Genomic DNA, 26,034 nt, shown 5'->3' with positions numbered 1-26,034 from the left:
TACCATGCTTATGTGAATAGAACGGTGTATTTGTATTTACATTAATTTCAGTGGGAAAAATATTTGGTCTAGGAATTAATTCGTGCGGTTGGTACGCACACATTGAAGTTGTAGTACAAACACAAAATACATAAATACCTTAAGAAAAATATTGTCCATCGCTAGCCACCACTTTCGCCCATCTGTCAGGCAATGTACGGATTCCGTGGCGAAAGAAGTCCTCATCCTTGGAAGCGATCCAGTCAGAGACCCATGTTTCGATATCTTCTGAAGAAGTAAACCGCTGTCCAATCAAATCGTTGTTCATGCAATCGAACAAGTAGTAGTCCGAAGGAGCAACGTCTGGTGAATACGGCGGGTGGAGTAAAACTTCCCATCCGACATTTTCTAAATAGGTTTTGACCGGTTTTGCGACATGTGGGCGAGCGTTATCATGTTGAACAATAAGTTTATCATGTCTGTTCTCCCATTCTGGTCGTGTTCTGGCCAGAGCTTGCTTCAAACGCATTAATTGTCGTCGATAACGTTTTCCATTCATAGTTTCACCCGGTTGCAGCAGTTCATAGTACACCACACATTTCATATCCCACCATATGCACAGCATAACCTTTGCACAGTGAATATCTCGTTTTAGTTGTGATGGACCTGGTTCACCTGGTTTCACCCAGGCCTTTTTTCGTTTAGGGTTCTCGTAATGAATCCACTTCTCATCACCCGTAATAATTCGATGCAGAAACCCCTTTCTGCTCTGTCGTTGAAGCAGCAATTCGCAAATGGTTTTTCGTCTTTCAACGTCTCTGTCTTTCAATTCATGTGGAACCCAATGTGACATCTTTTGAATCATTCCCATGACTTTCAAGCGTTTGGAGACTGTTGTTTGATCAACGCCTAATGCTGCTGCAAGTTGTTCCTGCGTTTGACACGAATCCTGCTCGAGCAATGCTGTCAATTCTTCGTCTTGAAATTTTTTTGTCTGTCCAGCTCGCTCTTGGTCTGCCAAGCCGAAATCACCACTTCTAAACCGTGCAAACCACTTCTGACACGTTCGCTCAGCTAGAGCATGGTCACCATACACTTCCACCAAAATACGATGACTTTCAGTCGCACTTTTCTGCATGTTAAAGTAATGCAGCAGGACACCCCGCAAAAACACTTTATCAGGCACAAATTGCGCCATGTTCACTTAACTACAAACTGGTGTTGTTGACGCTTTAATCCACTGCCCTATACTACGAACGATACGCGATGACAGGGGTTTGCAACACATGTGTGGATACACGGAACTGTGGGACGCTCCGTTCGTTGCGCCATCTCTTGTCCACCCGCACGAATTAATTCCTAGACCAAATAATTTCGGTTTACGAAGAGTTACGAGACGGTTTAAGTTTGTAACCTCCGAGTCCACTGTAAACATCTACGACATGGTCTTTTGAGATGATTCACGTTACATCTTCTGCGTAGCTCTTAATAAATGAATAGCATGTATCAGGGTAATACGAGGGTGTTCAAGTCAATCCGGGACTTTTTTTTTTTTTTTTTTTTTGCAAGTTTAAAATCGAATCGAAGAGCAGAAATAGAATATGCAGTAGGAACTGGCTAACAACAGTCATTTCGTTTGGAACCGTTATCATTCTTATCAAAATGGCGGTCAACATTGTGAATGTGTACACACAACAGTGTATGATGAAGTGGTTACTGAAGGAGGGCATAAAACCAGCTGAAATTCACAGAGCACTTCAGTCACAACCATCGGCACAAATCTGTCTTCAACATTGGGGAGAGGGGGACGGGTAAAACCGTTCCCATAATCTTTGTATTATTATTATTATTATTATTATTATTATTATTATTATTATTATTATTATTATTATTATTATTATTATTATTATTATTTCAAGCAATGTTCAAAATATTTATGAAATTGAAAAACAATGCTCTGCAGGATCAGAGGAGTAGAGTATTCTTCAACATTGGAAGGCGGGCCAGATTTGAGGCTTATTCTGGAGGGGGGAGATGAGGCATATTACGGAAGATGAATCTAATTTCTGAGGTGAACCTGTTGTATATTATACAGCAAGGAACATTAATTTCATCTTATTTCCCTTTTTAGCAATCGGACACAAACCATCACACTTTTCTCTAAAACACATTTCAAATCGGATTATTGGGGGGACTGTCCCCCAGTTTCAAAATAGGGGGACACGTCCCCCTCTTCCTCCTGGGATTTGCGCCAGTGGTCACAGCACGACAATGAGCCACTGAAAAACAGTATGACATTTTAATGGTGCCAGCACTTCAAAACTTGCCGTATGTTTGGCGATCCCGGTCCTGGTGAATCCTAGCCCACAACATTTATTCCTGGGAATATTAATGCGTTAAACATCTTATCACTGTCAATCGTCATATAATCTGTCGTGTGAATTCTTTAGTTAGGAACGGTAAACAAAATAATTCATAAGCACTTGCTGTTCCTAAAATTGAGAGCATGCTAGGTTCTAAACCAGCTTTCCACTTTTGACAAGAGCTTTTACAGGAGATCGACTAAGAGATATTACCACATCTCTGTTATAGTTTGGACTTAGTGTCAATTAATTTCCACCTGTTTGGACCCCCAAAAGAATTCTCCGGAGGTTAACATTTCCACAGTGATGATGAAATGAAACAGGTTGTAATAGAAAGGTTCAGTTCAGACGTACCGGTACTTACAAATATTTCTATGAAGCTTTCCGGACTAGTTAAATGCTGAGATAAATGATGTAGCAGGGATTATGTGAATAAATAAATTCAGTGTCCACTTCTTGATTATTATTATTATTATTATTTGCAAAAAGTCAAGGATTTATTTGAATGTCCCTCGTGAAGAACTATTATCGAGTTACTGTGACAGATAGTTCCACATATTGTAAACAAAACGAGAGGGATAATTGTTCGCCAATCACAGCAGGATCCTTTCACGCTGTTGCTAGGCAACGAAAGTCACTGACCGTCAGTGTTGCCAATTTGGGGGAAAAGTCGCTAAATCTAGGGTATTCGCCATCCAGGCTAGCGACAAAAATTAATTTTTTCGATTAGCGACTTTTTTGGTGATTTTGGAATGACGATTTGGCGACTTACTTACAAATCTAGCGACTTTTGTGCTGCAAGCAATTTGTCCTCAAATAAGTACTATTAGCTCGAATCAGTTCAGATATATAGAGTAAGGTTACCAAAGAGCACGCACTTAATATTCATTTTCAAATAGCTCCGAAAGTAATGAAGGAAAAATTATATAAATTGTACAAAATTTTAATTGAAGTTTAGGCTACATTGTAAGAAATAGAAAAGTTTACTACTAGATGTAGAAATGGAGATATACGTTAAAAAGTTAAAAAACTCAAATGCGTACTCTTAAGGACCAGTGTCCCAAAGAGTGCGTTTTGCGGTCCCTAAGAGGGCGCACTCAACACCTATCATACTTGAAACCTAAACCCCTTCGTAAACTTTAATTTACCCTAAGGTTTGCTTCCAATTGTTCGTATACAGGCAATTCTAAACTATTTTACTTCCAACAATTTCTTCATTACACGTCCATGTGGTTTTAAAGAATTTATTATGAACGTACACGAAATTTAAAACATTAGAGAAAATCTTCGTTTAGTTTCACCCACAAATTATGATTTTTATAGTAAAATTAATGATAATTTTTTAAATTCTTAGTTCGTGGTTTCATTACATTATTCCACCAACTGGAAAAAAATCCTGAACAATACCTTTAGTTTATGTCTTTTTCAATTCTTAGTTTGTGGTTTCATTACAATCGTAATCGAAGCCATATTTCACTCAGCATCTTCCTCCAGAACACTTCCAGAATCTTTATTTTGATCATTTCCTCACTACTTAGGACGACATCATCATACCATGAAAGGCAATGGCAAACTACCATGGACCAAAGGCCTACCTTCGGGCAGAACACCACATCATCATTGTAATTTAAGAAATTTTGTGAATTAAAAATACTTCTTATATACGATTTACAGTTGGTGCTTGAATCGAAGACAAACAATTACAAATAATTCTACAATCCATTCAAACATCATATTACACTCCGAGAGTAACTGATGAGAATAACCATAGTCTGTAATATGAATGCCGCTACCCACACACGTTATCAAAGAAATTCTCCCAAAGAGTACGTGCGCGTTCTTTGGTAACTCACTAACGCGCACTCTTTGGAAAACAGCGGTCAACTCGAGTAAAATTCATCCATGTGGCTGCATATGCAAGATCCCCGAAACAAAGCTATGGTAAACAATTCTATCTGCATTCATGTTTCCTACCATGCAACAAGAGTACTGTAGTTAGCTGCTATATCAGAATAATTTCTTAACTAAGAGTATTAAAATATTACATCAAGAATTCAAAAAAGTTATTTTTAGCTGTATTTTCTGTTTGCAGCGATCTGTTAACTTCCCTTTTCTTCGTATCAACTCTTACACAAAGACGCATCAAACAGCGTAGCAATAAGAATTCTGTGTGTTACCACTTCAGCGTAATTGGCACTGCGCGCTCTTAGGGCGTGCGTACTCTTTGGTAACCCTCCTCTATGTCTTTTTCCTTTTGCTTATTCGAATCAGTGCAGGTGTTGACGAGCTGGGAAAGTACACAAACTTAATTTATCTGGGAAAATACACATTTATCTCTATATTCCCACTTTGCTGTTATCTCTTACCTTCTACCGGGGACCAACTCCAGATTTTAATGACCTTTAGTTTACAGAGCTTCCGTTTAGAGGCACAAATAATACATTACCGATAGTAAACTGATTATCTGTAGAAGCGTAGTAGGTAAGGCGTAAAAATCTGGAGAAAATGGTAATTAGTTTTTCTAATTGAACTCATGAAAGAGTATGACGTGGGTAATTGAAATCATGAAGGGATATGACGTATATAATTGAACTCATGAAAGAGTATGACGTGTGTAAATGAAATTATGATCGAGTATGGTGCATGTAATTGAAGTAATTAGTTTTTGTAATTGAAGTCGTGAAAAGAGTATGACGTATGTAATTGAAGTGATAACGCGTGGCAGATGGTGCCGTTGGCGCCATTACTGTCTGGTTATGCCGCGACTTTCCTTTATACTTTTGCCGCCCGTCCGCTTCGTATATTACCGACTGCTGCGTTGTATTGAACGTTAGTTTTTTCGCTGGCGCCATTACCGTTGCGCCGCCCGCTTTGAATTTTGCCGCTCGGTAGCCGTGGCCGCTAATGATATTTCTTTAACTTAAGTAAGAAGAGAAAGTGTACTTACCTTTGATGACACGCCCGCTATTTTGCTGGCTATTTCCTGGTTGCTGCCACTGCTTTATTGATGATGACAATCTTTTTATGACGTAGAATGAACTTGTTGTGCGAACAAACAAATATTGCGATACCGCATTTTGTAATTTCCTGTTTTAGGATATATTTATAACCTTGCTTTACTTTTGATTCAGATTATTATTAACTTAATAAAATAATAATTCAATGCGTGAATATATGAATTTGATATTGTAATTTTATGAAAAGTATAAATATTGTGCCTTTATTAATACTCTATTTTTTATACATATGAAGCATATGTATTCTTCCTTTATTTTATACAGAATACACAAACTTTAGTACATTGTACCTAAATAAATTTATATAATAGTATATGAAGCATATGTATTCTTCCTTTATCTTATACAGAATACACATACTTTAGTATAATGTACGTAAATAAGTTTATATCATAGTATATGAAGCATATGTATTCTTCCTTTATCTTATACAGAATACACATACTTTTGTATTAAGTACCTTTTAATTTTATAGGATGTAGAAATTAAAGGCATGAATATAGTTAAAAAATTTATTGTAAAAATAATGATAAAAAATTATATATAATAAAAATAAAAATGTAAATATAATAAAATGAAAATGTAAAATATATAATAAAAATTAAAATGTACACATAATAAAAATAAAAATGTTGATATATAATAAAAATAAAAATGTAGATATATAACAAGTGTTTGAATATAATGATATATAACAATTGATTAATATAATGATATATACAGTGTTCTATTGATTCTTTGAACTTGATTAACAAAACTAATTTAATATTTGAAATATGGTATTTACGTTATATGAAAAGTAATCTATTTACAATATATAAAAAACTATTTACAATATGAAAAAATCTAATTACAATATATAAAAAAACTATTTACAACATATGAAAAATCTATTTACGATATATAAAAAACTATTTAGAATATGAAAAAATCTATTTACAATATATAAAAAAACTATTTACAATATGAAAAATCTATTTACAATATATAAAAAAAAACTATTTACAACATATGAAAAATCTATTTACGATATATAAAAAACTATTTAGAATACATGAAAAAATCTATTTACAAATTGTATATAATATATTATTTACAAAATGAGGGTGCAGTGTGAGGGGTTAAGTTATGTTATAAAGATGATATAATATCCAGTACTTGTGAATGCAAGAAAGAAATCAATGATGTGAATAATTATATGCTATATCCGAGGCAGTATAGCAATGTTTTGCGGAATTGCCATAGTCATTTCCTACCATTCATACAATTATTGTATATACATTATTTACAATACTATTTACATATTTACAACACATTCACTTTGTTTTCATTCACACACTCCTCACAGAACAAGACTTTGCCTTCGATAACCGTATGGAATACTACGGTAATCTGTTTCACTGTCAGGGTTTAGTCTTTGTCGTTTATTATTTACTTTACGATGTGTCTTTACTTGTGTTTTAGAAACAATAGAAAACCCAGCCTTACGCACAATCCTCCCTGGAAACTTTAACTCTTTTTTCTCAATTTTGTTTTGAACTAATTTGTAAAAATGATCAAAATTAATTTCCTGCCGCGTTCTACTGTCCAAAGTAATTCCCCTAATTTTATATATATAATCAAATTTTCCCGTCCCAATTTCTTTCATTCTATACGCATAATTTTTAGCCCCTAATCCAATAAACATATCGATTTCCCACCCTTCTGGTACTTCATTAGTTAGTTCTCCCAGGTAGGATCCGATTGTAAGATTGGATTCTCTATTTCGTCGTTGTATAAACATAATGCTGTCTGTGTCACAATATAATATAGCTTCAGGCCCTACAGCAGTCAATAGGTCATGAAGACGAAGTCTTGCCCACGATGTGATGAACGAAGCAAGCACGACATTTGAAAACTTCCATGGTTTATTTTCGCTTTCAATGTCTTTGTAAGTGATTAGGAGATGGCGTTGACCAATGGGTGTTACTGTTTGTACTTCGTATTGCGGTGACAGCAGGTACGTCAAAAGTCTTTCCGGAGTGTCAACGACTTTTGATTGTGGAAGATCGGTTCTCTGTCCCCATTTTCCATAAAGCGAGTTGAGGAATATCTTGGAGATATACCTCAGACCCGGGTTCGTTCTAATATTATTGTAATTTAACTGTATGCCTTCGTGGGCATGATACTCCTGAATGTATTTTTGTTTGTCTCCTTCGCTTTGACATGAGACAGGAAAACCTGAAGCCTCCTGCTTCATTTGAAGGAAAGAATTCACATAGTCTTTAAACAGACTACGCGAATTTTCTTCCTCACCGCCAACCAGGTTAAATTCCCAAACTTCCTTTATTTTGAGTATCTTATATCCGTTTTGAAGTGCTCTATGCAATTCTGGGGTACAGAATGTCCCAGTAATAGCACGATCATTTTCACAATGCAAACACTCGGTAACACTTTCTTCCTCCATACATGTGCGACATAAACCGAAAAGTAATCGCCCATGTGCAACATATGGCAAGATCGGAAAGAATAATTCACTTGGAGGCAAAACGGTACATTTAACTATACCATGAATACTTTCCACTTCTGGAAAGTCCGGCCCCCTATAAATTTTTGGCGCACCCACTGGCAATGGTTTACGAGCCATTACCCAGGGGTAGAGACTAGTAACGTCCAGATACTGAATATATTCCTCATCAGTACACTCATACAAGGCATTAAAGCATTCAGTTCGCCCACCATTAAATCCGTGCTTGGGAACCAAATGATCAACAAGATCATTACACTGAGTTTTAATAAACTCCTGAATGGACTTGTCGGACTTCACCTGGTTATCCCATTCACACTCCCATTTCTCAACAATGTTGAAATTACGTTCTTTTAAATATTGGGATTTAATAGTGGTCGCTTCGTACTTTTGCTGCATGGTTGTACGATGAGGTGAGGATGCGTCAAGCTGTTCGTAGCGCATATCAGGGTAACAGGTTAGGCACCCGTGGAAAAAACACCCATGAAACTCATAAACAGTATTACTAGATGGCTCATACCCATCCACCTTGTATTTTCCGAATCGTCTTTCGCCTCCATTTCCTGAATGTTGAATTACAGTACCTCTTGTTTTGCTCATATACCGCAACCATTGCAAAGCTTTTACACTTTGCCGATCACGGTAGTCAAATCCAAGAGGTGGAATAATTGCAATTGACTCTTTGGGTAAATACAAAGTGCAGTATGTAAGCATAGCAAGACTGGCTATGGTTCCGGATGAAATGAAACACTGGATTCCGCCAGTTTTCTCCTCTACCATATCCGAAAACTTGATAACCGCTTCTGCTAAAATTCTCACATCATTGCGGCAATACTCCAACATCTCCTTTTGCAGGTCATACTGCTCGCCACTTGCAGCACGTTCTTGGTGCCAGGCGATTAATTGTTGTCGTTCTTCCGGAGCACGATTTTCAGGATTAAAATACTTAATGTCCGGAATTTTGCCTACATAATTTTGATTGTTTGGTGTATTAAACAAGTATGGGAAATCTCCCTTCTTTAAATTTCCAGAAAGACCTAATGATTTTGGGAGTTTTGATAATTTAACTCCCATATAAAGAAATGTATCGCGAAAGATTAAATGATTACCGACCCGCAACTCGGTAATTTTGTGCCCCGTCATTGTCATTGATGGAGTAAGATGTTGGGTTTCAATGAGATTTTTAAGACAGAAATGGATATCATACCGCGATCCGTTATGGCTCAGTACAATTGTACGTTCGAACTTCGGACGAGATATTAACACAAAGTTAATAAACTCATCGATGTTCTTAAAAGAAAACTCGCGTTTTCCATTTTCATTTCCACATTCAAAGCATGGTATGTCTAAATTGTTACCCTTACATTTATAGCAAATCATTTGCGCGCATACAAGATTTACTATATGCTCCTGTTCGTCCTCAGTATTCGTATTTAGAAGCATAGTCTCTACATCAAAAATTATGTACAAATACTTTTCTACCCGGGTAAGTTGTTGGTTCTGCACATAACATACGTGGTCACGTTCAACATGCTTATAGCATGATTTACATAAACGTTCCCCGCATTTATGCACAGAATTATGCCGGCGTCTTAAATCAAACATAACACCACATTCATCACACACCCTAACCGTATCACATACACTCTTGTTTCGTCCACTCACATCTTTGTGATTGTCAAAACATTCACTTGTCGGAAACAATCTATGGCAATCATCGCATTTTCGTTGCATATCAGAGGCCGATAACTCGTGGTACTTTTCACAATATGTGCACTTAAATTCACACTTATGAAAAATACCAGATTTATTGTACCCCTGCAAGCAATGATCACAAAATCCGTCGGTTCCTACAAGCTTACGTACACTAGTTATCAGTTGGTAGTGATTATCTTCATATAAAATGTAAATTTGCTTACCACCCTTAATCCCCGGATATATCACATAAAATTTCCGTGTCATTTGATTTCTTTCGTACACAATGATCTGGTACTTAGGTGCAAGGTGGTTTTGTATTTTTTTCACGTCATTTAGAGTACATCCATTTTGATCTGCAGCGTTTATTCCTAGTTTTATAGTTAATTTCCTTGCCTGTTTTATCAAGCGTTTTGGGTTCTTTTTCAATTGATATACCTGATCATATTTTTGATCAACTCTTGCCATTCCCAGAATCACACTCTTTGGAAGGCAGTATACATCCTTTTCCATAGGAAGTAATTTATCTTCCAAGAACTCACCCAATGGAAGATATTTCTTAATGGTTCGTTCACGTCTTTTACCTCTTCCCTTTCGGAGATGCACAGTATGTACCTTAAACGTAACGTCACCTCCAATTAGGAACTCCTCATTACTGTTGAGGGTATTTTCCACTATGGAAAAGAGGACCTCAGGGTTTAATTCCGATTTTTTGCGCCATGACAAATAAATTGGTTTATTTAACTTCGAGGCAGTGCTCTCGATAGTTATTCCAACAAAGGTGTTCTTGTCAACATCCTTTAATGTATGGGTCATTACAAAATCAAACAGATTTCGTACATATTTTTCCGGATCTTCGATTCCATTTGAACCCATACACTTAATGGTTAGCTCCGTCCCCTTTAGCCCGAAGTACGCATAATTACGAGATGTACTCCTTACAATCTTAAAATTTGGCACACCCGTACCATCCATTGTCTTAGGCACATCTTTAGAACTTACAGAACCAGATCCCACTAAGTTTATAGGTTCCCCAGAACTTGCAGAGCTTGGCCCTGGCAAGTTTATAGGTTCCCCAGAACTCATAGAACTTGATTCTGCTAAGTTCACAGGATCACCTAATAGTTCAGCAGCAGCTTCAGCAAATAAGCCATCTGTCTTACCTGCCAATACCAACTGCTTGAACTTTTCACAAGCCTGATTTTTTATATCATCCTCACGAAAGAATCCGCACTGATATAAATCAGAAATATCAGCAGCGGATTCACAGCTTGCCAAAATAATTTCCTGAACAACCCCATAATGCCTAAATAGCGCTTGCAAAAATCGTTCATATTCAGGACTACGTACACGCACCCCCTTGGAATGATAATTTTCTAATATCATTTTCCATGTATAAAATGTAACTTCGGGTGCCTCGTATCCAAAGCGTTCGGCCAAGGTTAACAGTTGGGTTAGATCATTTACACCTGTAGAAGCCATCTGTAATTAAATATTATATCACTGTATATTTATCAATATATATTCAAGTTAAATTCACAGTATTTTTCACTGATCGCACAACGATAATTGTAAATTACAAATTCAGTTTTAAGTTTACCGACAATACACTTGAAAGCTTATCAGTAATAGCACTAATATTTGCCGATAACTATAATAATAAATTTTCCCGTAACTTTTTTTTTCAGTTTACCGAACACACTGTTTAAGTTAATCGGTAAATTTTTCACTAGTTTCCGCTATCACCAGTTTACAGTTTGCCGTAATAAAATTTTCTTCAGGCTAATCGCACCACGTAGTATAAACCAGGAACGTCTTCACAATTTCAATAATCCTTCACTACTAACTGACCGCTCAATTTTACCTGTCTTATATACACGAAAATATTGTAAATTCCACACGAAGTTTTCCGAATATTAACGAAATTTTCCGAAGTTTGCCGAAAAATACCAATCCTATATTAATACTGTTTATTGAAAATATAATTAAATGTTTATCGACAGATCCTGATAACTATAACTCCGTCAGGTTTTCACTTTACAGAATCGGCAAATCCACTCACAGTTTCCAATAACACTAAATGACAAAATCCTGTAATATTTATCTAACTGTTTTGCAATTGCAACCCACAACGTACAAACAGGAACGTCTTCTATACTGATTCGCCGCGGCTTGCTGCGCCGTATTTATACTTTCGGAAATGTAATCTCGAACTCAAATGCATTTAGTTTGTAATCTCGTACCCAGATACACTTACTTTAAAGTCTCGTACCCAAATGCATTTAGTTTGTAATCTCGTACCCAGATACACTTACTTTAAAGTCTCGTACCCAAATAATTAGTTTGTAATCTTGTACCCAGATAATTTAGTTTGTAATCTCGTACCCAGACGACATAAAATATTTTCTAAAGTAATAAAGTTATTTTACAAACATGTATTATTTAAAGTCATGTGACATTCTCGAAGTTTCCCGAACTTAACCGAATGTTTCCGAATATTTAATTTTTACTAATAGTATAATTTTCATATCTGATGTGAACAATCCAGTGAATAAAAATCATTTCAAAATAACATTGGCAATAAAAAAATCCAAGTAGTAATAAACAGAAACACAAATTAATAAAAATAACATAGTAAACAAAACATATCAAAGAAGAAATAGTTTAGCAAAAATCAAATAAGAAACAAGGTTAGAAAAGGTTTTAGAATAGTTTATGCATCAGAACTTTATCAGACAAACAATATAGCAAAGATTTAAAGAATATATTGAATTAATCCACATAGGTTAGGAAAACCATATTTAATTAAGCCAATTATTAAACAAACGATAGCATAGAAATAGCAGATTTTAAAGATAGTTAATGCAATTTTATTCAACAAAGAATAGCAAAAGAGAGCATTAGGATAGTTAATTGTTACAAAAGCGAAGTTAAAGGCCAACCAACAAAACATAACAACAAAAGAAATTAATAGAATAGCAATAGTATAAAAATAGCAAAGAATAAACAAACTTGAAACCAAATAAGAAAAAAGAAGAATGGTAAGGAAAAAGCACATTTACTTTAAACAAATTATTTAGCAGTTCACAACTTTTAACCAGTTTCGAAACATTTAACAATTATTTTTCACACAAATATTTATTGGATCCCAACAAAGTTGGTCAGAGTTTATTTTAGTACACTCACATATTGTTCGAACATCTTAGATTGTTCAGAGTTTCAGTTCATAGGAAGCGTACGAATTAAAATTGTAAAGTAGCATAAAATGTATAAGTAAACAAAAGTAACACACGCATTAAATATTTTTCTGATAATGTAGTTTTTTTATAATACAATTTTTTAAATTCTGTTTTAATGTATTTTGTAACGCATGATTTATTTATTTATTACTAAAAAATATTATTCACTTGTAATGTTAGTTTTCATTAAGTAAGTGTTAATAATATTTGTATCTTCTACTTTGATAGCCATTTATATTCTAACTGATAAAATTAAGAATGTCTTGTATTAGCAAACCTTTTTTATATTTCTAATTTACTTGAGTCGATACTTTAAAATTGTTATACGTATAAAAATGTATTTAGATTATACAAAATTAAAAATACAAGTTAAAAAAACAAGGATGCAATTTTAAATTAAAAAATGTAATTTATAAACAAAAAGTGTAACTGAAAATTAAAAAATGTTTGAAAAAATTTTCCTGCACACGTTCATAAAAGTTCAGTTAATTTTGTTTTTATAAATTAATTGTAAACATTATTGTTTTATTTTCAATTGACATTAAATTCTTGCAATGTAATTCTTTATATGTTTACATGAAGCGTTTTGATTGTAAAATAAAAAATGCAAAAAAAATAATTAAAATTTAAATGAGTTGCAAACGAAAATATAATTTTACATGTTCTTAAAATATTCATTAAGTTTGTGTACTTAAACACATGTAAAGTTAATTTACTCAAAATTATTTGTCAATATGTTTGTAATTATATAAAATTTTATATTATAGTTTCATTAAGTTAAAATTATTTTAATTATTTAATCTTCATAAAATTTTATTTATGTAATCTTTGAACTTAACATTTTAAAGTTTAACAGAAATGTATGTGAACACTTACCGCCGCTGAAAAAACAGGAAATCCTTATTTAAATGTTCTTAGATGTCAAATAAAATATGAGAAGTGGTAAATTCACAGTTGAGGGTGCAACACTTGAATGCTGTGATAATAAAGAAAGACAATATTACTTTACATGAAATTATATTTCAGTATAAAAAAATTGAAAATGTGTATTACTAAACTGTAGAAATTAATTTGCAAAAATTTAGCTATGTTGCATGCTACAAAAAAATTAAGAGGTGTTAACAAAACTGCACGCTAAAAAACTTACATGTGAACAAAAAATTTAACATTTGTTAACAAAAAATTTATCAGCTGTTAACAAAAAAGAAAATGTATGTTGTAAACGGAAACATGTTACAAACTTTATGTTGTGCAAAACAAATGCACGCTCTCAAAGAAATAAGTAATGCAAAATAGTTCTTTCAAAGTAATTTGCATGTTACAAAATAGTACAGGCTTTCAAAAATAACTGATGTCAAATAATTCTTTCAAAAGTAATTTGCATACTACACAAGCTTAAACCAGCTACGCTGTGAACTTACAAAAAACATTTCTTAAGCACAAGCTATTATGTAAGTTACCAATGGTACTTACTTTACTTCTGTGAACTTTAATACTTTGGAATTTTGAATTCCGCTGCAACTTTTACTCCAAGTAGCTGCTTCCAATTAGTTGCCCTGAAACAATGAAACATTACTAAGTAACACTTGTAATTTATTTCCTAATCATTTTTTGATTCACTTCTTATTTTTTATTGGATTGTATCTTATTTTTTTTTATCATTTCGCTTCTTTTTTTTATTGGTTCGTGTTATTTTATTTTATTGGATCATTTGCTTTTTTTTTTGTTCAATCACTTCATTAGAAGTTCCGTGTTAATTATTTGTTTCGAAAATACTAAGCTCGTTTTTAAAATAAGAAGCTCAGAACACTTACAGTGTGATTATTTTATTCGTTCGTGTTATTTAAAATAACACTCGTTTTTAAAATATTTTATTGGTTCGTATGCCAGAGCATACTCGTAAGAGCAGCTATACTGCAAAACTGTAAATAACTCCTTTCTTACACAAATTCAAAGCAGCTACGCTGCGAACGTACAAATAATTCGTATTATTTTCAATAATATTCTTGCACCAACATAATTGATCTATTTAAGTATAAAGGAATAAAAAAATACCTTTGGTAGCAGAAAATATCTTGCTCCTCTGGTACTTTTGGTTGGTACTTCTCGATACTTTTAGTACTACACCAGTAATAATGGTATTGCCACAAAAGGGTAACCTAAAATATAACATAACATGTGTTAGAACATATAGTAAATATATAGTATTAAACCTTATACCTAACTATATATCTATATTTACATTAGAGATATAACTATATCTATATCTATCTATAACTATATATTTATATCTAACTATATCTATATCTATATATATCTATATCTATCTATAACTATATATTTATATCTAACTATATCTATATCTATATATATATCTATATCTATAACTATAATTATTTATCTATATCTATCTATAACTATATCTATATATATCTATATCTATAACTATATCTATTTATCTATAACTATATATCTATCTATAACTATATATCTATATATAATTATGCCTATATCTTTAACTATATCTATAACTAGCCATAAGTATATCTATATTTACAATACCGATATATCTATACCTATAACTATATATCTATATTTACATTAGAGATATATCTATAACTATATCTATCTATAACTATATATTTATATTTACATTAGAGATATATCTATATCTATATCTATCTTATATGTTAGTATACTATATGGTATGTCTTATATAAGATACAAGAACATGATATTGAATGTATCTAAAGATATATATTTCTGAAATATGTATAAATCATTTGGTTCTGTTAGAATTAAATTTTCAAATATCAGTACTATAAGATACTAGGAAGGTATACAGGTGATGTCAATGGAGTTTTGATAAGTTACGAGAAACCTAAAGGAAACATTTATGAAAAACGTCTACGAAAACAGAGTACAAAAAACAATACAAAGAAAAAACAAAGACAGGCATAAGAAGAAAACATGCATAAAGACAAAACAGCAAATTTGGATTATACACAAACAGAAAGCTTCTGCTATATACAGAAAGATAAAAGACATATGATAGCTAATGTCAAATAGTTTGGGTTAGGTTAAAGAAGATATAATAGAATAACAGACAATCATCTTGAAAAAATACAAGTAGTAGTGCTAATAATAGTAAATAGCAGTAGAAGCCAAGCAAGAAAAAAACTAAACACAATAGAATAGTACTCAAGCAAGTTAAGAAATTCTTCTAGTAGTGCTAGTACCAAATAACAAAAGAAACCAAGTAAGGAAAATACTAAACACAATAGAATACCAAGCAATCATTTTAAGAAATATATAATGCTAACACAATAAGGAACCCATACACCACTCTTATAATCATCTACAAAGAGGAGCACAATTGGAAATTCTAAGAGACATCTAATAATAGAATTGGTAACAGACATATAATAGCAAACAGGGAGGCAGAAAAACTTTTCAAATAGCTTAAGCTTAGTTCAGGATAGGAACATAAACTTGAGCATGCAATACTTAAAAGCATCATACTGGTTTAGCATTAAGAACTAGCGAACTAATTAGTTAGCAAGTAAAAGCAAACCATGAGCTTAAGTTTAGAGTTTAGGAAACATTTAAAGCTTAGTTGTTGTTCTGTGTGGCTGTAAAACACTGTCACTTACTCTGAGGGAAGAACATAAACTAAAAAGTATTTGAAAACAAAATCCTAAGACGAATATTCAGTCCTCGGAAATGGAAAATGGGGGAACTACATAGTTTATACGGTTTACCCAACATTGTTAGGGTCGTCAAGTGTAGGATGCTTAGGTGGGCAGGTCATGTAGCTAGAATGGAAGAAAGTAGAAACGCTTTCAAAGTCTTGACTGGTAGACCCATAGGAAAACGACCATTAGGAAGACCTAGGCGCAGATGGGAGGATAATATTAAGATGGATGTCACAGAGATAGGAATACAAAGTAGGAACTGGATCCAATTAGCTAAGGATAGAAGTCAGTGGAGAGCTTCTGTGAACCTCTGGGTTCCATAGACCATAGAGTTAGTTAAAGCTTAGCTGCGGACAAGATCTTAAAGTTTAAAATCATTCAAAACAAATTATTCAAATCATGGCCGTATTGGTCTTTATTGTAAGTCATTGACAATTGACGAATGAGGCAAAGCACAAATACAATAAATTAAATTTAGTTCAGTACAATAACAGCAGGAATAAAAGTAGCGGCAGCAAAGTAAAAGAGGAAATCATGTAGTACAACAAACAGAAAGAAAATATTTAGCGATTTATACCATGAAAACAAAGGACAGATATATTACATAACAAGTAAAGGTGGGTGGGCAGAAGCAAAAATATGTTAGCTAAAGCATAGTTGGAAAGATACCAAAGAAAGAGCGAATCAGGATGTAATATATGTAAAATTGGAAGCCCATCAAAATTAGGGTAGCACAATAAATTGGAATAGCTTAGGTTACATAAAAAGGAGTCAGACTCAAGCAAGAAAAGATACTAATCTGTAAGAGATGGATTGTTAATGGAACTTTACTTAGTTTTTTACCTACTTCATCATATTATTCTATAAAAAGAGATAGACATACATGAGAAAAAGAGAAATATTCAATAGACATAAACCAACGAAAGAAACGGGAATTTAGAAGCTGATCAAGGAAAGAGTAAAATAGAAATAGGTACAAATAGTACAAAAGGTGAAATAGAAATCTAATAGCATTCTGCATAGAGCAAATAGGTAAAAATAGTTAGAGAGAAACACAAAGAAAAGAAACTTTGATTAGAAAAAAAGGGGATACAGGCAAAGAAAGAAAAAAAGAGGCATACATGCAATAGTTTATATGGTAGTAGAAGAAAGAAGGTTAGATTACAAGCGGTACAAAAGAAATAACCACAAAGCAACAAGTAGTAATCGATATGCGATTGTTCACATACAGCCAATAGTAGTAGTAGTAGCGGTAGTAGTAGTAGTAGTAGTAGTAGTAGTAGCAGAAGTAGCAATGGTAGTACTAATAAAGTATTAGTAGCAGCAGTAGTAGCAGTGGTAGTACTAATAGAGTATTAGTAGCAGTATTAATTGTGACAGTGATAATATTACTAGTAGTAGTAGTAGTAGTGGTAAAATACTAATAGCAGTAGTGGCTAACAGTGGTAATACTAGTCTGTAATAGTAGTAAAGGTTGTAGTAGTAGTAGTAGTAACAGTAATAGTAGTAGTAGTAGCAGTGGTAGTACTGGTAGAATACTAATAGCAGTAGTGATGGTAATACTAGTAGTCGATAGTATTAGTAGTGGTAGTGCTGATAGAGTATTAGTAGCAATAGTGATGGTAATACTAGTAGTAGTAGTAGTAGTAGTAGTGGGAGTAGCAATAGTAGTAATACTAGTACTAGGGGGTAGTACTGGTAGAATACTAGTGGCACTAGCGGCGGGGACAGTGGTAATACTAGTAGTTGGTAATAGTACTAGCGATAGCAGTAGTACTAATAGTAGTAGTAGTAGTAGTAGTGGGAGTAGCAATAGTTGTAGTAATAATAGGAGTTCATGCAGCTTCAACGATCATGTGTTTTTACATATATAAAGTATCTGTAATTCAGAACTTAGTTACTTAAGAACCCAGGGTAAATACATATGTAGCGGACTCAACTAATACAGATTTACTTTAAATTAGATACTTTCTGTTACATATACATTAAGTTTCCATATACGTAGACTCTCATTGGGTAGGGTCCCAGGGTAACCATTCTACTTTGAACTAAATTAGTGACTATAAGAAAAAAAGGGATGCCTAAATTTAATCATTATTATTGGTAAGCTTGAAAATGAGTCTTTACAATGAATCAGCTATATTTTCTAACAATATCAATAACTTGGTCCTATTTGCAAATATAAGTTGGACAAATAATGAACCGATTTTTTTTTCTTATTTTCACATGTGTCAGTGTCTTGAACAATAGTATTCACATTGAACTGAAACAAATGTTTCTGCTTCTATTATTCATATTGACTACTCCTCATATTTTCACGAATATTAACAGCGTACAGTTCTTTCGCCTCTGATTATATTGAAATCTTCTAATTAAATGCGTAGCCTAGTTAAAATTGCGTCTATTTAACTCAAATGTATACCATACTCATTAGTAAAATTGTGGGTGCAGTGCTAGAAATTATTGGTTCCTTGTAGCGTTCTCATGACAAAAAACAAGTGTTTTGTATAAATTGTAGTGAACAATCATCGTAATCGTGGGTTTCCTTCCACTTTTTTTATATACTTTTTTCAACAGCTTTCTTTGTAAAGCAAATCAATATAAAAATCATTTCTCATAAGGGACCGCAATGGTTCAGTAAGCCGGTGGGTGTAGCCGAACGGTCTGAGGCGTTAAGCTGATAATTGTAAGGTAAAGCCAATTGGGGGTTCGTGTCCCTTTGTAGTAGCAAGGGTGGAATTTTAACTGTCCTCGATGTTTCTGTGTTCGTGTCCCTGTCGTGCCTAGCAGTTTTGAAAAGTGGTTAAAATAGGAAATAAGTCAGGAAGTTTAAAAAGTGGTAGAGCACTCACCTACAGTGTTTGGGGTCCCGGGTTCGATACCAGCTCGCACCAAATATTTCAACATTTTCATGACAAACATTGTTTGGATTTATTTTTTATAACTTGTAGTGGACAAACATCGTACATATGAAAATTTCTCGGTGTTTTCCCGTTTCCTCCCACTTCCTATATACTTTTAACAGCTTATTTTAGCTCCCATATTTAGTTCAAACACCTTATTTTTAACAAGGAGTTTGTAAAAACAAACGAACCAAAAAATAATCACACTGTAAGTGTTCAGAGATTTCATAGAAATCGAACCAATAAAAAAAAATAAAAACGGCATAATCGTGGGACTCAAAAATTTCATTTCATTTTTTTCATTTTCTTATAATCACCATAAACTGAAAGATACTGATTCTTTAACAAGTACATACAAAATTCCCTCTGCCCCAATCTTAGTGTCCGGTTTTAGTGTCCATGTCCGGTCATAACAATTTTAAATCTTATTGTGGTGGGACCTCACCCCCGCCTTTGGCTTACATTTGAAAGAAAATTGATGAGTATTTTTCGAAACTCATAATTATGGGACGGTAACCTAAAATATGTCGTCTTATTATAATAGTAAATTTCAAAGAACAAATTGAAATATGATAGTATCCCTGGTTGTATGCAACCCAGCGGTACATAGGTGCTTATCTAGTCTACATAACATTTCAGGCACTTTTCTATTAAATATGTTTGGTATCGTTCCCTATATAGTTAAACCCGGTGTACGCTAAGCATTTTAAATGTCAAAATATACAAGTTTCGGCATGTCCTCAAATAACTCATTATCCAAGGAAGCCCAAAAAAAAAAATCTAAAATTCTCAATTCCAATTCTATACGTATTTCTAAGTATTGTCCTGAACATTCCACTAATCAACCTTACAAGTATTGAGGAGTGCTATAACATTTCTCGCCGGCATCAAATATTTTAAGGAAGCTAAAGACTCTATTTGTTAATTAAAAAATTTCATTTAAAATTTTTTTTTGTCCATCTAAACATTTTCTCATTTGTATTATCAAACGGAAATAAATATAAAACAAATCGGGTACGGTAATATTCAAATATTACTGTAAACAAGGCTGTGAAAAAACACAATTTATGTATACTGTTCAACTTATTTTACATAAATACGGAACTAATAGCTAATTTGATAATTCTAATATAAAATTATGTTTCCAATAATAATATTGAAACTCAATCGAGTACAAATCAAATTTAGTTTTAGGAAATACTAGTTTCAATAAAGTCAAATAGTACGCTACAAGCAAAATTCAAAAGTACTATAGCTCGTTGTATCAAAAATTGTGTCTACGGACCCTGTAATCATCATTATTTCTTAATAAAATGTAATCTACAAACTAAAATACAATGTAATTAATCTAAATAGCAAATCAGTACAACTACTCCTTTATATAGTCTTAGTATTAATCATTTGTCCTCATACCAAAATATTTCCTATATTTCTTTAATTGTGGGGAAATCAGTGATAGAGTGCTTACTTCAAAGGCAAGTTAGGGCATTATAACAATGTCCCTAGATTTTTTTCGAGGTTCTATCTATTTTAATGGATCAAAATAACCACTATTTCCTTCATAACTTAGCAACTATAATTGTAAAAAGTCGGAATTATTCCTCAGATCATTATAACTACATGTTTTTCCCTGAGTGACTTAAAACAATATAATGCAGTAAACAAAGTGAGAGAATTCATTAAATTTGTTCTCCAAAACTTTAAAAAAAAAACGTGTGTGCCGTCCATTTTTTAAAATTACTAACAGTCTTTAGAATCTCAAACCAAACAAAGCGGCGCTACTAATTCAATAATATATGCCTCATATAATTACACCGTTGGAGGTTCATGTCTCAAATAGCCATAACTTTAAAACTTATGTTTCGCCACCCATTAAAAAACTAATAACTTAGTTCATACACTCTATCCAATGTCCTTAAGTATCAATATTAACTGTATTACGCTATTTCATCAGTTATGAATCTATTCGCTTTGCTTCACTCTATAACATCCAATAAATTAAAAACTGTTATTTCGCTCTACGCAATTTCTACTTTCATTTAAGCTCCTCCCCATAAAATTTAATTTTACATGCGTCCAAAAGAGATATCATCTATAAAGTATTAAAGTTTTCTCGGAGTATCATATACGGTTTTAGCACGGTGGAGGTCCCCCATGTTACTTCCTGTGGTTCAGGAATGTAATAATAAAATATAGGTCCGTGTCTCCTATAGCCTAGTTGTTACAAATAATAATAAAGCTTGTTCCTTACTAATCAATTAATGTACACGTCCTAGTTGTAGGAAACCCACCAATGGGGAAGCAACGCTAAGCTATGTCTCATATAGCCACAGTTCTAAATGAACTCTATGTATTATCTTGGACTTTAAACGTAATTTTACTCAATAACCGTAAAATTGAAAAAGTACATTTTCGATGAGTCATAATCCTAAAGATCTAAGTGGAAAATAAAATTTAATTACAAGGCTAATATAAGAAATAACAATACGGTCAATAAGCGTAGACTCCACTCATTATGGGGCGTAAAGCATCTAGATGTTAATGGAAATTATTCTACAATTACATCTCATGATTTGTCCCTAGCTGGACATTCTTTATTTTTACTGCTACCAACTCGCTGGATACTCACAAAATTTTAGAATTCAAACCCTTTAAACTTAATTATTCTGTCACGCAGCAATTCTTGTAACATTGGCAATGCCCCATTTCATATAAAGTCAATACTTTATACAAAGTTATAATAAAAATACTATCGGTATGTGAAATCAACAATAAAAAGTTTAGTATTCGATGACTATAAGGAAACATCCTAAATGTAATTCACTAGACTTGACATCACAATTTAATGGTCATATTACAAAATAAGGAAAACAAACGTATTGATGATAAAAGGCACTGAAAAGCAACCAAATAAGTTAATGTTCTTGCAATTAATCCTTTTTTTCGCAAAACGAAGGATTTTCTCTTTATATATAATCTCAAATTGATTCCTAGTTAAAAACCTTAAACATCAATGTGATAAATACGCATTTCACACTACTAAACTCCAATAAATCACTTCAACAAATAATGTTTCCTACAGCTTTGATTCTAATTCTGTACTGCATAATAATGAAATACAAAAAACAAAGTTTGAAATCAAGCTCAAGATGCGCAAAATTCCAACTCATAATAATAATAATAATAATAATAATAATAATAATAATAATAATAGAGCTTCTTTACTGCTAAAGTTTTTAGCGTATGTGCCTTCGGCAATTAATTCTTTTATTCCTACAAAGTAGTATTCACCTCTGCTTTCCATTGTTTACTAGTTTGTTCGTTTCATTAAAAAAAAAAAATCGGTGCTGAACAGGCTTATAAACTTAAGTACAATCAACATAGTGAAACAAATCTCTTTCAATAAAACAAAGTTAAAAACGAAATATCAATTTCATGAATTAATCAATCATTGCAATATTTAATTCTATATTTTCTATGTATAAAATTAGTTAAAGTTTTCTTACCTTAATTCTGCATAAGCGCTGAAACAGTCTTCAATGTCAATACACCTATCTGCAGAAATCAAACGCCAAACTAATACACCAATAAATTCTAATATGACCACACAATAAATCTTCTCTAAACCAAGCGCATTACTACCCAAATAATAACACGGCTATGGTCGGTCATGTATTTATAAAGTCCCCTCAATTACGTCAAAGCATAAGTTCATTTACCTGTCCTCCCTTCTCCTATCTATGATTAGTTATAAAATATCTTTCAGCTTTCTACCGCTATGCTTATTTAAAAAAAAAAATAGATAAAATCTGATTTCCTCATGCATTTTCATCAGCTATAATAAATGAGGGGTCAGTCTCCTGCCTTGTCCTAGTTTTTGGGTTAAGCAAACAGTTAGCCAATTTATTTATTACATTTCTAGTCTGCATGTTATTCCAAAATAGGATTGCACTTAAAAGAGAAAATTGTGGAAACCGTTTACTGATTACATGACAATAACCCCTGTAAATAACGACGTCAATATACATCGCACTTTCTTTCCTTAACTATCATTCCATCAAAGTAACCTTTAATGGCCGTTCCTTTCAAATCGTCTATTGATACAGTTAGACCCGACTTGCAAACATAAATATCTTCACATAAGTAAATCTTAAAATATCTAAAGAGTCGCCATAAAGTGGTTCTTTTTAGATAATATCAGTCATTGTGCCATCACTGCAAATAATATCATCTGTAGGAAAAAGTCCCATAGCGGTTCAAAAAAATAGCATTAGAAATCAAACCATGTATTTATTTCAACAGCTGTGGCTATTAATCAGATATTGTCTACATTTATAACTCGTCAGCAGTCCTCATTTCAAAAATATTTTATAGTTCTTGTGTACATCAGAATAGACACAAGCATCAAAAATAATATTTCAACAAGCTGTATTTCAATTAGAGGAAAATGACATTTTAAAAATAAATATGTTCCATATGCTTTCAAGATTGAGTTCCAAATTTCCAGTAACAACGAATATCCCAGTTCAATCACACCAAAACCTATTGCTAAGGGTTCATTTCAAACAGGTCATATATCTTGTCTTGTTCTCCAACTCATTGTAGTATAAATATCTGCCACATGATGTCAGCACCTCCTTATACGCAAAGAGAAATTTATCTTTGAAAGTATTAACACATAAAAAGATGCATAGCTGTTTGTCTTTAATTTTCTTTCCGCAAAGAAAACTAAAACTTACTATAATATATGAAAAATGTTATTATAACAATAAATAATTCTAAGTTGTTCGGAAAAATCAAGTTCATTCTACGTCATAAAAAGATTGTCATCATCAATAAAGCAGTGGCAGCAACCAGGAAATAGCCAGCAAAATAGCGGGCGTGTCATCAAAGGTAAGTACACTTTCTCTTCTTACTTAAGTTAAAGAAATATCATTAGCGGCCACGGCTACCGAGCGGCAAAATTCAAAGCGGGCGGCGCAACGGTAATGGCGCCAGCGAAAAAACTAACGTTCAATACAACGCAGCAGTCGGTAATATACGAAGCGGACGGGCGGCAAAAGTATAAAGGAAAGTCGCGGCATAACCAGACAGTAATGGCGCCAACGGCACCATCTGCCACGCGTTATCACTTCAATTACATACGTCATACTCTTTTCACGACTTCAATTACAAAAACTAATTACTTCAATTACATGCACCATACTCGATCATAATTTCATTTACACACGTCATACTCTTTCATGAGTTCAATTATATACGTCATACCCCTTCATGATTTCAATTACCCACGTCATACTCTTTCATGAGTTCAATTAGAAAAACTAATTACCATTTTCTCCAGATTTTTACGCCTTACCTACTAAGCGTGAGTAGAAGTGAAGTAAGATTTTTTTCTAGATCTTTAATTTTTTCGTTTCTCTAAACTCATTTTTGATTTCGTTCAAGCAAAATTGATCATAAAGTTGAAAATATTTAAAAGTGAAACTATTGTTAATTATATATGAGTCTTTCATATACGTTCTTGAGTAGGTAAGGCGTAAAAATCTGGAGAAAATGGTAATTAGTTTTTCTAATTGAACTCATGAAAGAGTATGACGTGGGTAATTGAAATCATGAAGGGGTATGACGTATATAATTGAACTCATGAAAGAGTATGACGTGTGTAAATGAAATTATGATCGAGTATGGTGCATGTAATTGAAGTAATTAGTTTTTGTAATTGAAGTCGTGAAAAGAGTATGACGTATGTAATTGAAGTGATAACGCGTGGCAGATGGTGCCGTTGGCGCCATTACTGTCTGGTTATGCCGCGACTTTCCTTTATACTTTTGCCGCCCGTCCGCTTCGTATATTACCGACTGCTGCGTTGTATTGAACGTTAGTTTTTTCGCTGGCGCCATTATTGTCGCGAGTTTTTTTTTTTTAGCCCGCCCGCTTTGTATATATGCCGCTCGGTAGCCACGGACGCTAATGGTATTTTTCTTTTATAGATAGCGGCACACTTTATATGTTTATACAATATTTTAACTTAAGTAAGAAGAGAAAGTTTACATACCATTGATGACACGCCCGCTATTTTGCTGGATATTTTATGGTTGTTTGTTGTTGCAGTTGTATATAATTTATGGCCATATTGCAGTGTTGTCTGTAATGAGAATAATTACAGTGATTTTTCCCCCTAAATAATTAAATTTTCCTTTCTTTAGGGATTTTTTTTGTAATGTTGCAGCGAAAAAGGGTAACTAGATTTTCGATATTTTGTATGTAACCTATTGAGTGTTTCCTTTTATGTACAGTGATTAGACTACGTATAGTTACCTATATTTTTTACGTAATGAGACCAAACCCTAATTATGAATTATACTTTTACTTTCTATTAGATTAATTATGAATTTACCTTGCACTTTTTTTATTTATATAATTGAAAATGGTCAATATTAATTAACCTATAATACTTACCATATGTATATACTTACGTATGAAGAATTGAGCTTTACCACTTGTGGTTTTTGATGGACGGATTTGGTTTTCCAATATGGCGGCGTTGCGTGATCGTTGAATAGTAGGAGTGTGAAATGCGAATACGCGCGTTTTGCTTGCATTTCCGTATAGATTGATGCTAATTAAATTTGTA

General features: G+C 33.1%; 1 protein-coding gene across 1 annotated transcript; it reads right to left on the bottom strand.

Annotated features, from left to right (window-relative positions):
* Positions 1-4,580: 4,580 nt before the first annotated feature.
* On the bottom strand, positions 4,581-23,099 carry LOC145675088 (uncharacterized). The gene is made up of 6 exons (XM_081745457.1): positions 22,904-23,099; positions 14,855-14,958; positions 14,273-14,355; positions 13,676-13,775; positions 7,060-11,042; positions 4,581-4,629 (listed from the first exon to the last, which is right to left on the bottom strand). Exons 5-6 carry the CDS (start codon positions 11,040-11,042, stop codon positions 4,581-4,583), a joined length of 4,032 nt encoding a protein of 1,343 aa, XP_081601583.1. The 5' UTR covers positions 13,676-13,775; positions 14,273-14,355; positions 14,855-14,958; positions 22,904-23,099.
* Between the last annotated feature and the right edge of the window lie 2,935 nt (positions 23,100-26,034).

Source organism: Thermobia domestica, chromosome 18 (genome assembly GCF_964235325.1).
Source record: "Thermobia domestica chromosome 18, izTheDome1.hap1.1, whole genome shotgun sequence".
Lineage (NCBI taxonomy): Eukaryota > Metazoa > Arthropoda > Insecta > Zygentoma > Lepismatidae > Thermobia > Thermobia domestica.
Note: the sequence above shows the minus strand (reverse complement) of the source record. Positions and strands in the feature narration are given on the sequence as shown.